Here is a 14,437-nt window from a genome sequence, read left to right on the forward strand (position 1 = left end):
CAATGTGCATAAATCAGAGATTCGTGTATATCTGAATATGTGAAACAAACATTAGAGCTGTCCTGCTGTTTGTTTCCACATCTTCATACCCCTTCAGATTTCATCTGATCTTTGATTATTATTCTCTTTTGATACTACGTGCATGTGTATGTGTGTGTATGTATGTAAATATATGTTCTTATATATATAAATTTTCTGATGCAGAGGAATTGTCACAGGAATATATACAACCAATTCTCCAGAGGCCTGTCACTACATTGCTCATGACAGCAAGACTGATATCATGGTCGTGGAAAATCAAAAACAGCTGGACAAGATAATGCAGGTAATGAGGTGGCTGAATGGTTACTGAAAAGCCACAATTTTTTCATTTCTCAATGCTGTATTGGTCCCAAATACCATGTACACTCCCTGTATCACAAAAACTTTCTTTGTGAGGTGTGTGTTGTTACTCAGAAATCTGGTATCTGGTGTTAAAGCTTGTGGGTGGCTCTGACCTACAGTGTCTGTGGCTCCAGCAGAGAGCTCACTGGATGGTTCGCTGCAGGCTTACCTGAAAAAACCCCACATTTTAATCCCATGTTTTTACTGTCACCACATGATTCTGTTTGGAAAAGCACAGTCCACTTGAATGGAAGAGATTATGCTGATGCAGGTTTGGAAAGGTCTGCTATTAAAATATTAAGGATGTCAGTGTTCAGAATTTCCTCTTTCCAAGGTATTATCTTTTCCTGCGTGTAATATCAGCCATTAAGGCTCTTGAGTTTACTGCACTTTGATAGCATGATTGTTAACGTCAGATAGACCTTAGTGAGAAAGGAGGAGCCTCCTGAAGTGAGCAGCCACAATTTTGACAAAACTCTTGGGCAGCTGGGACTGCCTTTCAGCAATAGTGCCAGATGGAAAGACCAATTAGATGGAAAGATGACTTGGGAGAGGGGCACAGGCAGCTCCTTGGGAAGGGCTTGTCTGTCTGTCAGATATCGAGGGACACCTGTGGCCTCACCAAACTTGCACCAAATAGCACTCTTTGCTGAAGCAAGAGGGGCCTCCATGATGGAGTTTTCTGCCAAAACCATGTACCTGCCAGAGAGAAAATACGCAGTGGTTTTTTTCAAATATATTTCATATAAGCTGTTCATTAATTACTTTGTATTCTGTAGTTTTGTTTTACATGCAATACGGAGGAAGAGGGGGTTTTTTTAAGTATTCTATAAAAACACACAATCAGACAAGCCTTCTTACAGGGTCATTGACACAATAGCAGGCTATGCTGTTGTGAACATGGAGAGAAGAATCCAAATGGAGGAACTCGAGGGGTTTGGTTCATACTCAACTATGTAGAAAAAGAGAGCTCTGGCCAGCACTGGTTTATCCAGCAGAGGATTTTTTGAAACTTTTTTTTCTGGGACCCAAGACTGAAATAATAACATAACATTTCAATTGCTGTCCTTCTAATAATATGTACATAGTGGCTACCATCAAGCCACTGCTTTTGTATTGGCAAAATTCAGTTCAAAATGTGATCAATTGAAAGGCGTCTGTGAGGCACCGGGTCCCCCAGTATTCAGTGAAATCAATGCTTTCTGCAGGCCATGCAAAGCACACAAAGAGTTGCTGAAAGCAGCAGCCACTGCTGTCTGCCTGTAAGCCTGCAGCTTTATATTTTTATTTATCCTTACAATGTGCATACAGCTTCCTGTTCTTTTTTCCTTAAGGAAGTAGAGCTTTTTTTAGCACTTGAATGGCAGTTTTTGCTGAGGGACTTTATCTCTATTGGTAATCACAGCCAGGGTCAGCTTCTAGCTTGACCTGCACTGTTCCTTGATGTGCCCTTTTGTGCATTATGAGAAAGGATGCTGAGGAGCCATTTCTGGTGTATTTTTCATTTTTTTTAAACTTTTGACTGAAACCAGATTTCCTAGAGCAGTCTGTGTAGATTGTGTAGTTCCCTCCTTCTTCCCACCTCCTCTAGTTGAGCTAGGTGGTGATGAGTTTAGGGGAAAATATTTGGGGGTGGAGGGAAATGGGAGGATTTTTGTGCCTGTCAAGCCATTACAGTTTTGGCAGCATTTGAATGGATAAAAGCCCACACAAGGTATGAGTAATAAATCATAATTTTGCTTTAAAAAATCCAACAGATCTGGAATCGTTTGCCACACTTGAAGGCTGTGGTGCTATATAAGGACTCCATTGCAGAGAAGCATCCAAATATGTACACGGTGAGTGAATACTAGAACAGAGGCATAACCAAATAATACATGGAGTTATGCCCTTGTATTACCAGTTAATACGTGGGGTATTATTTATTTGATAAATTTCTACTGTGAGTATCTACCATTTAGAAGGCATTGCTGTGTTCCAGCAAACATGTTTAAAAGTTTCATCAGATTTTTTTTTTTTAATTTACCTTTGATTCTTCACATTTAAAAAAAGAGCTACCTTGCTTAACTGTTTGTCTTGTGTCTTCCTGATCTCTAACTTGACTGGGTTATTAAAACACCTGTAGGTTTTAGGTGGGAATGTGTACTCTCAAATAGTTAAAAATAAAAGTTGTCCCCTGATGCCCGTGAATTCGGTAACTTTTTTTTAAATCCAGTATTTTAACTGGACTACAGATTATCAGATTTTAGGCTGAAAAACTTCAACTGCGGAAAAAATATATTGAAGAGAAGTATAATGTATTCAGTATATAAAAATATAATGAAGGAGGAGTGAACAGCATAGAAATATTTTAAAATACTTGCAATTTTGATAATCTGATAAGAAAAAGGTTTTCGGTGGTTTTTTTTCATATCATGCATATAACTTAATAATAAACCATTACTGTTCTGATACTGTACATATTGGTATAGAGCATGCCTTGCATCTTGTACAATAAAAACGTTAATACAAAGATGATCTTACTATTTAAAAAGATTAAGTGCTAGCATTTAATTCTTGAACAACCTGCAGTTGCTGTAATCTAAATGTCTGAGAATTGCAATATTTTTAAACACTGGTTCGGTGTTCAGGTGTCATGTTGGACATTTTCTCAAAGGAGCAGGGTAGCTGTTGAGCGTCTGACAGTTGCCACAGTTTGTCATGTAAAGAAAAAATTAGAGATAAGATCAGCAAAGGCAGAAATGATTGTTGGTAAGGTGTGATGTAGAGCAAACCACCAGCCCACATGGTGTTTGATAAAAGGGATTTGTGCCATGTAATGAGCGGCTGCAGGGGCAGAGCTGTCTGAGCAGTGTGTGTTTCCAGAAGGCAAATGCAAAGTCAGGAGTGTGGTGTGACTGTTCTGTACCTTCCACAGTCGCTGGAAGGCCAACACCATCTGTTGCAGGTGCTGTTCAGTAAACAAGGCCTGGGCAACAGATTCTCAGTGATCAATGCATTCCACTGTGTGAATACAGTAAAGGTCAGGAAAACAGGAATGACTGCTTAGTGACATACAAACAACTACATCCTTGACACCTCAGGCTTTCCCGGAGCTTGTGAAATTGATGCAGCCACATTCTGTGGGAAGGGATACAATGTGACAAATCCTCTACTTGCTACAGAGCTGTGCAGTGCCTTTCTTTTCAGAGGTGTGGTTTGTTGGAAGAAAGCGTAAAACTGATGAATAATCCTTAGGACAGCCTTGCCACCCAAGAAAAGGAAGTTAAGGTGGCCCAGAGGCTGACTATTGTAATCTTAGTAGCCAAGTGGCAATGCCAGAGGTCTAAAAGAAGCAATGAACTACCCTCAAGCAGAGACTCTCCTTTTTTACCTCTGTCTTTCTCATCATGCCCGTTAGTGCTTTATGGTCCTAGATACAGCCCCAAGAAATCACTGAAAAATGAAGGTGCTGCACCTTGCATTTAAACAAGACAGTTCTATAGCACAGTATAAATCACATGATTGCAATGGGAAACTGACAGTTTGGTTATCAATTTTCTTCCAGTTAGCATTGAAATCAATGGTACACTTGGCGGCATATCAGGGGTGTGCAACAGAAGTATCTGGGAGCAACAATATAATACAGAGAATCAGGTTCAGGATTCTTCTGGGCCAATTTATGTGGCACAAAAGTCCGGTGTCATAAAAGTTTTATCTCTAGAATGAGACAAATTTGAATGAAAGTTGTGACCAGCATCATATGCTGTTCCCTATAAAATAGCACATGTTTTGGGCAAACATTCACACATCTAGATAATGATGCTTTTGCAAAGGAGCATTCATCCAATTGCTTTATATTTATATAGTGTACGATGAATTATAGATGGGCTGTCACAAGTGTACTCTTAAAAATGATGCATCCAGATTCCTTTAAGCAGACACAAAATCATTCTTAAAGTGTGAGATGGTAACAGAATTTTAGCCTCCATGACTTACCCATAGTATCCACGTTGGAGGATATTACTATTACTATTCCCTTCTTAGACACTGAAAAGACTCTTGGCAGCACAATTTTAGATAGTCTGTTTGCAATTCTCACATTAAGCTCTAAGATAGACTTACCATATTTCTTACATAGCCAAGGTCTGGGGAAACTTGCCTTGGATACATGTTCAGAACAAGGCACGGAAATGTTCTAACATTTTTGAGACAGGAAAGATGCAGTACTGAGTCAATTTGTAAGAAGCCATTTGATATCCTGAATTTTCTGTTCCGTGCTCTAGATGGAAGAGTTTCTGGAGCTGGGAGGTGACGTCTCTGACATTACTTTGGATGACATTATTAACTCCCAAAAGCCAAATCAGTGCTGTGTTCTGATATACACCTCCGGAACAACTGGGAAGCCAAAAGGAGCCATGCTGAGTCACGACAATGTAGGTACTTCAGGTTCTTCCTGTAGCAGAGAAACAGCAAAGTGTCAGGGTATTTATTCCTGTGATTTGAAATGGCTGGTACATCCTAGAGCCCTGAAATGCTTTTGCTTTTACAGCATGGATGCTGTACTGCAAAGCAATGTCCAAGTGCAGTCAGCTGCTTGTGGTAAAGTACAAGCAAGGTAAAGAATGAAACTCCATTCAAACAGCACTTCACAAAGTTGAACAGTTCGTTATGAACAAATCATACACATCAGCGAGCTGCTATCAAAGCAGCCCAATGGACTGCTTTTGCAGATTTTATTAAAATTGAGGGTGGATGTGTGGGTTATTTACTGTGGTGGTTTTTGTTCCTGGACTTGTATGCAGTTTTCTGCATCTGTCCCTGGAGGATAATACAGCTCCAGTGCTCAGTGCTGGTACTTACAGTAGCCCTACCTGCATTGCTGCAAACAGAAAATTTTCAGTTATAGAGAAAAGCAAAGTTGTTTGCTAAAAGGACTTCCCGAGAGGTTTGCTAGGAAAGATATGTGGTTGGCGGCTGAGCAGGAGTGGAAGGTGGTAGGGAGCCTTTCTGAAAACACAGAGAATCTGTGAATGGGATGGTCTAAGTTGAGGCCTCACCCCTTAAAATAAAGCAGAAATTATTGCAGACATGCACACTGTGAACAGCAATTCACCCAAATGTAGGGAATTAGTGCAGTGGTACCTGAAAGCAGAACATAATGAACTTGGGAGACAAAAAGACTGATCTGATGTTCAAATCTATGCCCTTCTATCTCAAAGAAGTCTGGTGTCATTTCCATGCCAGCTGCCAAACTATTCTTGGCTGCTGATCACAAACAGGCTATTTTTATGTTGACAAACAGTGGAAAGCATGCCATGCCTGTAGCTCTGCTGCTGCCTTGTTTAGTCAAAGATGTTTGCCACTGTTCATATGCAAAACCAGTGCTGAATCAGTCCTATATGACCCAGGCAGATCTGCTGTGAGTGTGCCTGTGTGCTGTGAGGCCTAGAGTACAAGCAATGAATACAGACACATCTTAAACACATCCCATTCTTACTACTGTGTACATCTCCCATAGCCACTTGTCCAATGCTGCCATCTAAACTTGGGGTGGTCTGGCCTGGCAGCACGCTGCTCCTTAAAACCCTCTCTTGAGAATCTCTGTTTCCTTAGACCAAGCCTACACTTGCACCTTCTAATTTATTACAAAGGAGCTGGCAGGAACATAGTGTGATAACAGGAATACATGTGATTTGTGTCCGTGCTCTGCCATCTTGAATACTCTCATTTCTGTATCCTGCACTACCAGTTTAGATTACAGACTCCTCTGAGAAAGAGCTGTTTCTTTTTGTAGGTTGGGGTTTTTTTGGGAGGTGTTGTTTGTTTTGGTTTTTATTTTTGTGCACATATATCTTTTCTATCACCTCTCACACCATCACATATATTTATGGGTCTTCCCTATGCTGTGTTCTGATAATGAAGCTATGCATATTTAACATCCTTGAACTGCATCTTCTGAGATAAAGTGGGAAATGGGAAGAAGGAAGGGGGAACATCATCCAGCTTCACTAAGAAGTCAAGCAACACAACTTCAAAACTATTCATATATGTGCTACCTCTCATGAGGGGGTGTGTGTATGTGTCAATCGGGAACCACTGCAGTGAATATCCCAGAGGCTTCCAGCTCATATCTTCCTCCTTAGTGCTTAGCCAGGGGATGATCAGTACAAGGCAATGAGCTTGTGGCTGATACTAAATTGTCCTTTGAGCTCACTGATCACTGAATATTTATTGTTCTTTTTCCAACTTGTAGATACAGCACTGGTGCAAGGTGCCAGTTTAATAGAAAGCGTGCAGAGCAGGAGAGTTGCAAAGGAAGGGACAGATCAATTTGTTGCTTGTCCATCCAGCCCATGGCTGCCCAGCTCAGCGTGTCACTAGGGCATGGGGAGCTGCTAGCATTCATAGCCCAGTCAGGCAGCCCAAATGCTGTTATTTACTTATGTTACCTGCACTTCTGTATTGCTGCAAAGGTCATCTGGCTTTTGGCAGAGTGTCCCCAGGGAACTGACAGTCTGGTGTGTTGCCAATATTGCAGTGTCTTCAGCAATTTCTGTGAGCACAGATTTTTCAGTTTCATTAACATAGCAAGAGGATCCTTAGTTTGTGTCAAGAGGAAAAAAGGAAAAAAATCCCAAACCAAAATCCCCACCATACCTAATGCATTTAATTATTTATTTAAACAGATAACTTGGACATCAGCCCATTGCAGCAGAGCAGGAGATATGCAACCTGCAGAGGTCCAACAGGAGTCTATAGTCAGTTATCTCCCACTCAGCCACATAGCTGCACAGATCTATGACCTGTGGACTGGAATCAAATGGGGAGAGCAAGTTTACTTTGCTGAACCAGATGCTCTAAAGGTACCTTGTCTTGCATTACATCTAATTAAGATTGCACTTCTTTCTCTTAGAAAACATCCCAATGAGACAATATGATATTTGAAAAGTTGTAGAGGATGAAGAATGAGAGTCCATTATTGTAAGAGTTATGGAAAAATAAAGTTCATTATATTTGTGATCCAGTGCTCTAGATTCCAATTAAAATATATAATTCATATCTGTAAGGTTCTTTTAAGGCAAAAAAAAATATAAGCAGTTTTTGGAGGAAAGGGATGCAGGAGGAACTAAACCATGTGTGTTTTTCCTCCTTGTGTACATACCTCCCCTGAAGTGTCAGACCTGACACATGTTAGTGCATATGGCTGACTCAAGTGGGCTTAGCAGCCCTTCTGTGTATCTTACATATTTAGTGATATTCTACATCACTAAAGATGCAGGTTTTACTTCACCAAACTTCTTTATCTCTGCTGTGTGCCTTTTGTTGAAATTATTTTATGATTATTACAGGGCAGCTTGATTAACACACTGAAAGAAGTGCAGCCAACATCTCACATGGGAGTTCCCCGAGTATGGGAGAAAATCATGGAGAAATTAAAGGATGCTTCTGCTCAGTCAGGATTTATGAAGAAGAAAATGCTGTCATGGGCTATGTCTCTTAGCTTAGGGACGAACCTGAACAGCTCAAGCAGGTATGTAGTACAATGAGTGAGATTTCCAGCAACCTGGAAGTAGCAATTTGCTACTGTAATAAGCTGTGAAGCCTCAGTGAGACTCTTTGTATAAGTGGGTAAAGTTTGGCTTGGCGACACAGCAAATATAGTGCAAGGGGGAGGGGGTAGTTGTCAATTATTATTGATGTCACTTATTTCACAATGAAGTGTAAAAATTTCTTATGCAGAATGGTATTCCAAAAGATCATTCCATGATACTGCTTTGCTTGTCTGATCATTCAGCTTCTCAGATAGATCTTGCAAATTTCAGATTTCAATGATGTAAGTTCTCAAAGTCACATTTAACTGATAAAAAATCAGGAATACAAGAGCCATGTTGTATGCAATATGTTTTTATAGATTCTTTATTATTTGTTGAATTCAGATACCTCAAGAGTTGGAGATAGGAAAGCTGGAGAAATGAAAGAAACTGAATAAATGAAGAAAGGATGAATGTATCACCTTACTTATGTTCAAACTTCTGTCAACACCCAAAACCAAATGACAAATACATCTCTAAGCAAAATCTGTGCCTGATTTTGTTTTGAAAACTTCCTAGGTTGCTCTGACTTACTTGTGTATTTTGTACTCAGCAGTGATCTAAAGCAGCTCTGGACAAGATTAGCAGACTACTTAGTGCTTGCAAAAATACGCAATGCACTGGGGTTTTCTTCCTGTCAGAAGCACTTTTCTGGTGCTGCTCCTCTCAATACAGAAACACTGTATTTCTTCCTGGGTCTGAACATCACCCTGTATGAGGCCTATGGGATGAGTGAGACCACAGGCCCACATTGCCTGTCTGGGCCTTATATTTACAGGCAGCACAGGTAATTTTGCTCTTTTTTATTGCTATTTTTTTAATATGATCTGTTCCATTTTATCTATGAAAAGAGTATTTACTAAGGTCAGCAAAGATATTACAACTTATTTTATTTTCTCTGAGTGCACTGCCACTCTGTTGTGACTTTGGGAGTCAGAATAATTTCCAGGTCAGAATTTGAACACGTTGACTCCGTAGCACACCATGCCAGGAGCACTGAAACTGAGCTACGACATTCTAGGCAAACACGGTGACTACATCTGACATATACCCTAGCCCTGGCCCAGGGGAGGAATGCAAGACCTCAAAGACAACAGTAGTTTTATGCCTGAAGATACAGGGGGGAAACAAGCAGCAAGCACAGGGCAAGACAGACTGCCAGAAAGTACTCAGACACCCTGACAAATCTGCCCTAGTGAGCGAATATTCCATAGCTGTGGGACCGCTACAGCACAGTGATATTTGCAGTCACGGATACTTTGACAGTTTCAGGGATCTGGCACGTTGGCCAACTTATCAGTACTATGTTTGATGTTTCTGTGATCCTGTGGGGTTTTTCTGCTCTTCTCCGGTAGCTGTGGTAAACCAGCACCTGGATGCAGAGTGAAACTGGTGGACAAAGATGCAGAAGGCAATGGAGAAATCTGTTTCTGGGGAAGGACTGTTTTCATGGGTTATTTAAATATGGAAGACAGAACAAAAGAAGCCTTTGATGAGGAGGGGTGGCTGCATTCTGGAGATTTAGGAAAGCTAGACAAGGATGGCTTTCTCTATGTCACTGGAAGAATTAAAGGTAATAGGCAAAATCTTGCTGTATGTTTATGGTAAATGTTCAGCACTATTCAGTCATGTCTCAGATGTGGTCCATCTAAATGAAGTGTCTTTCCTCTAATGCCAGCAGTATTGCCTTAACAGAAAGGTAAAATAAACTTTCCTATGAGAAAACCACAGCGTGCTCTGTGTTCAGGGAAGGTTTCCCTCTAGTCTGCAATAGATGGAGATGATTCAGTTTCTACAATGAGGCCTTTTATCTCCCAGACCGTTACTCAGTATCAATTACAATTAGCAGTATAAACTACTAACACAGGTTTAATGTGTCTTGTTTGATTTGAATGATACCATTAAGCTGTCCAGTCTCCCTCTGAATCTTGTCAGATTGTCTTAATTGCACTTTAGAATGTTTAGACAGTAAGGAGAGGCATCCTCTGTTATACAGACATTGTTGCTGTAGGTCAGAGGTAGGTTCCTCTGGTGCCTTAGGTGAAGTGTTTGCAGAGACCAGAGCTGAAGCTTGAGAGCAGAAGGGAAAGCTAAAGCTAAAGCCGTGAACTTAGGTGTTATTACAGGACATTGGGTAAAGTCTCACAAGACTGAGACTGGTCACTTGTTTACTTGGAGGCTTTTTTCATGATAGTTATTCAGACAGTGGGATTGGTCACAGGCAAGATGTAACTGAGGAAGATTTAAGAACTGAGTAAATATCTTAGAACGTAAGACGAATTACTAGGGAGATAACACAGAGGAGTGAATTTGTCACAGGTGGCATCATGTCCTGCTGGGAGTCCGGACTGAAGTTGGTACTATTAATAGCCTGCACCAAATGCAGCTGTCTTGCTTTTAACTTGTTTTCTTGTCTGATTCATTTTCCTTTAGTACAGCAGTAACAACCCCTTGTCTCAATCCATCTGAACATTTGTGTTTCTCTTATATCTGTCTTGATTGCTGAACTAATAGGAATTACCCTAAATTACAGGAAAGGTAGACAATCTGGGATAAAATGACCATATGTCCAATATCATTGAAGTTTTAAATTCAAGTCCAAATAAGGACAATGAAAAACTAAGGGCCAGAGAGATTGGTAGAGGATCTGAGACAAAGACAGGACTATTGCAAAAGGAGGGTGGAATGAAAGGGAAAGTTAGACCAAGGAAAGTATGTCTGTGTTATTTGTTGAAGCATGTTCTGAAATGCTGCAAAGACAATTATTTAAGGACAATGAGAAGTCACCAATGCAACAAAAGCAAAGAACTGGAATTTACTTAGAGAATACTCAAGTTTGTAATAATTTCATTGAATATATGTATTACACTTCAGAACAAATGTTGCTTTTATGGAGGCTTCCTGCAGTATTAACTTATTTTTGTCTGACCCCTCTTGGTAGATTTAAGAATTGGTTTTACTCATGATGTTAACAATGAACTTGCTTTTTGGTGAGATAGCAACAATAGAATACAGGGTGAATCCTTTGCTAATTTGGAAGAGATGATCTCTCACAGAAAAATTCCAGTTACGTAACAGTCCCTTGAGGTTAACCTGTCACTGGATTATGTAAAAAATACCTGGAGCAGATATACTGAAGGAGATCTGAGAACTTGAGTACGTTTGAAAAATAGTAGCATTTTTATTTTGAAGATAATTAATAGGATTATCTTGGAAAAAAAATCTCTTATTTTTTATGTCAGACTAAGAAAAGCAGGTTGAGCCAGACATTAACCCGATTTTTGGAATTTATTTGGAATTTATTTACCTTTCTTTTTTTGCCTAGATTTGATTATTACAGCTGGAGGTGAAAACGTGCCTCCAATTCCAATCGAAGATGCTGTTAAAAAAGAACTCCCAATTGTTAGTAATGCTATGGTGATTGGAGATAAAAAGAAGTTTTTGTCAATGTTCCTGACCCTAAAGGTAAACCAGTTTTAATATCGCCTTCAGTGAAGTTATACACGTGCACCTAAAAAAAGAAGAATAATTTTGAACCATTTGTAAAAAGACCTAAAATTAGATAGGAGGATGTTTTGTTAGCAGAGGGAAAAAACGTATAGCAACTACAGACCAAATCCTGCTGGGTCTAAACTCAGGGTTACCTGCTCTGCTAACCATCCATGTATTTACTGCTGTTTCTCCTACATATACAATAAGAAGTATTTTCTATTTAAATGCAAATTTTTATATAAGAAATGCTGGAATATTGAGAAGTCTCTGTAACAGAACAACAAAAGCTTTCATGCTTACAGATGAGCAAAACCAATAAATGTTTCTGTTATGGGCAAACCCAGAAACTTTCTAACAGAAACATTTCTTTACAATTTGTTATTTTTATTACACAAGAAGGATGACTGTGGAACAAAATAATTAATAGCCTTGCTGTGGTATAAGCTTCAATTGAGAAATCACTGTTTTCCTAAAACATTTGCGCTTCAGTTCTGTGTACACACCAAGAGAATGCCACTTCAGGTGTTTTTAAGTTGTTTGTCTCTATGACTGATACTCCCTTATATTCAGGTAGAATAGAAATACTAATTTAAGAAGTCTAAGGAACACTTCTATCTCAAGCTGTTCACGTTACACCATAGTAATTCCATTGAATGATGAGCTAAATGCTTCCCCGTAACAATGGAGTCATTTGGAAAATATGGCAGAAATTCAAGGTCAGAGATGGACTCTACTGCGTAATTCATTCACACGTTTTAAGTCTGTTCATGACATCTGCATATAAGCCAAAAATATTTGCATTTGGTAGCCAAGTGGAAAGAAAAGCCCTTTATGATCTGTAGGTATTTCTGCTTTTTAAGGCTTACAGAATGTTTGCGTATTTATCCTGTAAGGGGGAGGGCCTGGTCAGAGAACTTGTTAATGCCTTTTAGGAGTGAGCGTTTGATGATTCACTTCATTTGATATTTTAGAGTGTGGTGGACCCAGATACATCTGATCCCACTGACATTCTCACAGAGCAAGCTAGAGACTTCTGCCAGAGGAGTGGCAGTAAAGCCACAAAAGTGTCCGAGATTGTAGCTACGAGAGACCCGGCAATCTACAGGGCCATCCAGGAGGGAATCAACAGAGTCAACAGCAATGCTACCAACAGGGTTCATTGCATTCAAAAATGGATAGTCCTGCCGAGAGATTTTTCCATTTCTGGGGGAGAACTAGGTAAGACTTACTGATTTATCTTGAGGTACACAAAGTTAAGAGGCTGCTGATCTAAGAATATTCAGTACAGGGAAAGGAAAAATGCTTATGCAGTGTGTGGTAATGAATACAAAAATTGGACTTATAGCTGTGCACACATTTATGAATCTGTGCTCATTTGCAAGTAGAGCTCATAAATTTCAGATTGCTTTGGGTAATTAATCAATTTTGGTTAATTCCTTGTGCATTATAGTATTAATAACTTCCAGTAATAATACTGAAAGTTTCTCTTTAAAAAAAAACCCAGACACAGCAAGAGAGTGAAAGCCTGGTAATGGAGCACAAAGTACATTACCAGGCTCTTTGAATAAACTGGGAATTGTTTAAAAGCTTTCAAAAACATATTTTATGAAAAAATACTAGCCAGTTACCACGCTCTTATGTGCAGCTCACTTTGAAGTCCTCATGCTTATGTGGAGGCAACCTCACATACCACGCTTGCTTCTCACTTTTAGCATTTATCTGTGCTTAGAGTGGGGCATGTTCTTCCCAACAGGCTCTTCAATAAAAAACTTAGGCTCCAAAGCTCAAACTGAGTAGGAATTTTTGTTCCAATTTCTGGAACTGACTCTCCCTCTTTTAAGGTCCCACAATGAAGCTGAAGCGGCTCACCGTGCTTGAGAAATACCGAAATGAAGTAGACTCCTTCTACGAAGAATAAGAAGTGTTTCCTCCAAGCATTAAGAAAGATCTGTGAGCAAAAGGAAATGCTTTCTAATCAAAAGCGTTAATGAGGATTTATGCTTTGAGTTTGTAGTCTATTGAACCAAACCACTAGAAAGCAGCTGCCAGTTTAGTTGTTCCTGATACTCACCTGATCATTTGTCCTCTTTTTACAGAAGCATCTACAGTATGTCCGTTCTCTAATGCTTTTATTTTATGACCTAAATGACTAAAAAAATCCTTCTGTGTTGTATAAAGCAGATATAACTAATTCCTCTAGACTGAAACATAAAATTTTTATACAGTGCTCTTCGTTTTTTTTTTTTTCCTTTTGTTCTACAGGATGTTTCCTGTAGCTCATGATATATTTTGGTAGATAGCAGCACTGCTTAGTGCAACTGCCATACCACTCCAGTGATAATTATTTTAAAAATATATAAAAATCAAAAGGGCTGGGATTTTTTTCCCCTCCCAGAGAACAACTTTCTTGTTCACTAATATATTTGAGAACGTGAAGACACTCCTCTCCTATTTTTGTAGTGCCTAGAATTCAGACTTCTGGGAAAACAGCAGTTCGTTTCTTAAGTCCATGTTGGAATAAGCGTTACTACTTCTCCTAAAAACAAATAATCAGAAAAAGCAGGGGAACAGCTCCCTAAGACTGAAAAACACAAAGCAGTAACCACAGGAGCTCTCACATGAAAATGCTACTACAGAAATTTCTTTTAAATGGTTTATAGTGCTTTTCTTTGAGCAGTGTTTGTCAGTGTGTATCTGCATGTTTCAGTATTCACATTGCACTAATTCTGACAAATGTGGACTGCATTTCTTCTTACCCATATGCAAAATAAATCACATTATGTGAAGGAAATGCTTGGCACAAAGTTGTCTAAAGGGTGTGCTGATCTTTGGCAGACAGCTCTAGTAGCTCACACACGCAGGCAGGCCACAGCCACTGTTATTGAGACAAAAGAAATTATGCGGAACAGGGTAAGGTTTCCATAAAAGTTACATTACCAGTCTCACACATCTTACAGACTTAAAATTTGTTGCAAGTACCAATAATC

General features: G+C 39.5%; 1 protein-coding gene across 4 annotated transcripts in view; it reads left to right on the plus strand.

The window, feature by feature from the left end:
• The window catches only part of ACSBG1 (acyl-CoA synthetase bubblegum family member 1), a 40,074-nt gene extending 25,833 nt beyond the window's left edge, over positions 1-14,241 (plus strand). For 2 of the 4 annotated variants that reach the window (XM_042021832.1, XM_042021829.1), the window contains 10 exons: positions 205-325; positions 2,142-2,222; positions 4,650-4,799; positions 7,053-7,229; positions 7,716-7,897; positions 8,512-8,745; positions 9,314-9,531; positions 11,284-11,423; positions 12,422-12,668; positions 13,292-14,241. In XM_042021832.1, the coding sequence (XP_041877766.1) occupies positions 205-325; positions 2,142-2,222; positions 4,650-4,799; positions 7,053-7,229; positions 7,716-7,897; positions 8,512-8,745; positions 9,314-9,531; positions 11,284-11,423; positions 12,422-12,668; positions 13,292-13,368 (1,627 nt within the window). In that variant the 3' untranslated portion in view covers positions 13,369-14,241. The remainder of the gene's footprint in view (positions 1-204; positions 326-2,141; positions 2,223-4,649; positions 4,800-7,052; positions 7,230-7,715; positions 7,898-8,511; positions 8,746-9,313; positions 9,532-11,283; positions 11,424-12,421; positions 12,669-13,291) is intronic. The other 2 variants (XM_042021830.1, XM_042021831.1) reach the window with 2 other exon arrangements.
• The last annotated feature ends 196 nt before the right edge of the window (positions 14,242-14,437 follow it).

The sequence above is a fragment of the Corvus kubaryi genome, unplaced genomic scaffold (genome assembly GCF_017639235.1).
Source record: "Corvus kubaryi isolate FWS band 111438036 unplaced genomic scaffold, C.kubaryi_AGA036_p1.0 37172, whole genome shotgun sequence".
Taxonomy (NCBI): Eukaryota; Metazoa; Chordata; class Aves; order Passeriformes; family Corvidae; genus Corvus; species Corvus kubaryi.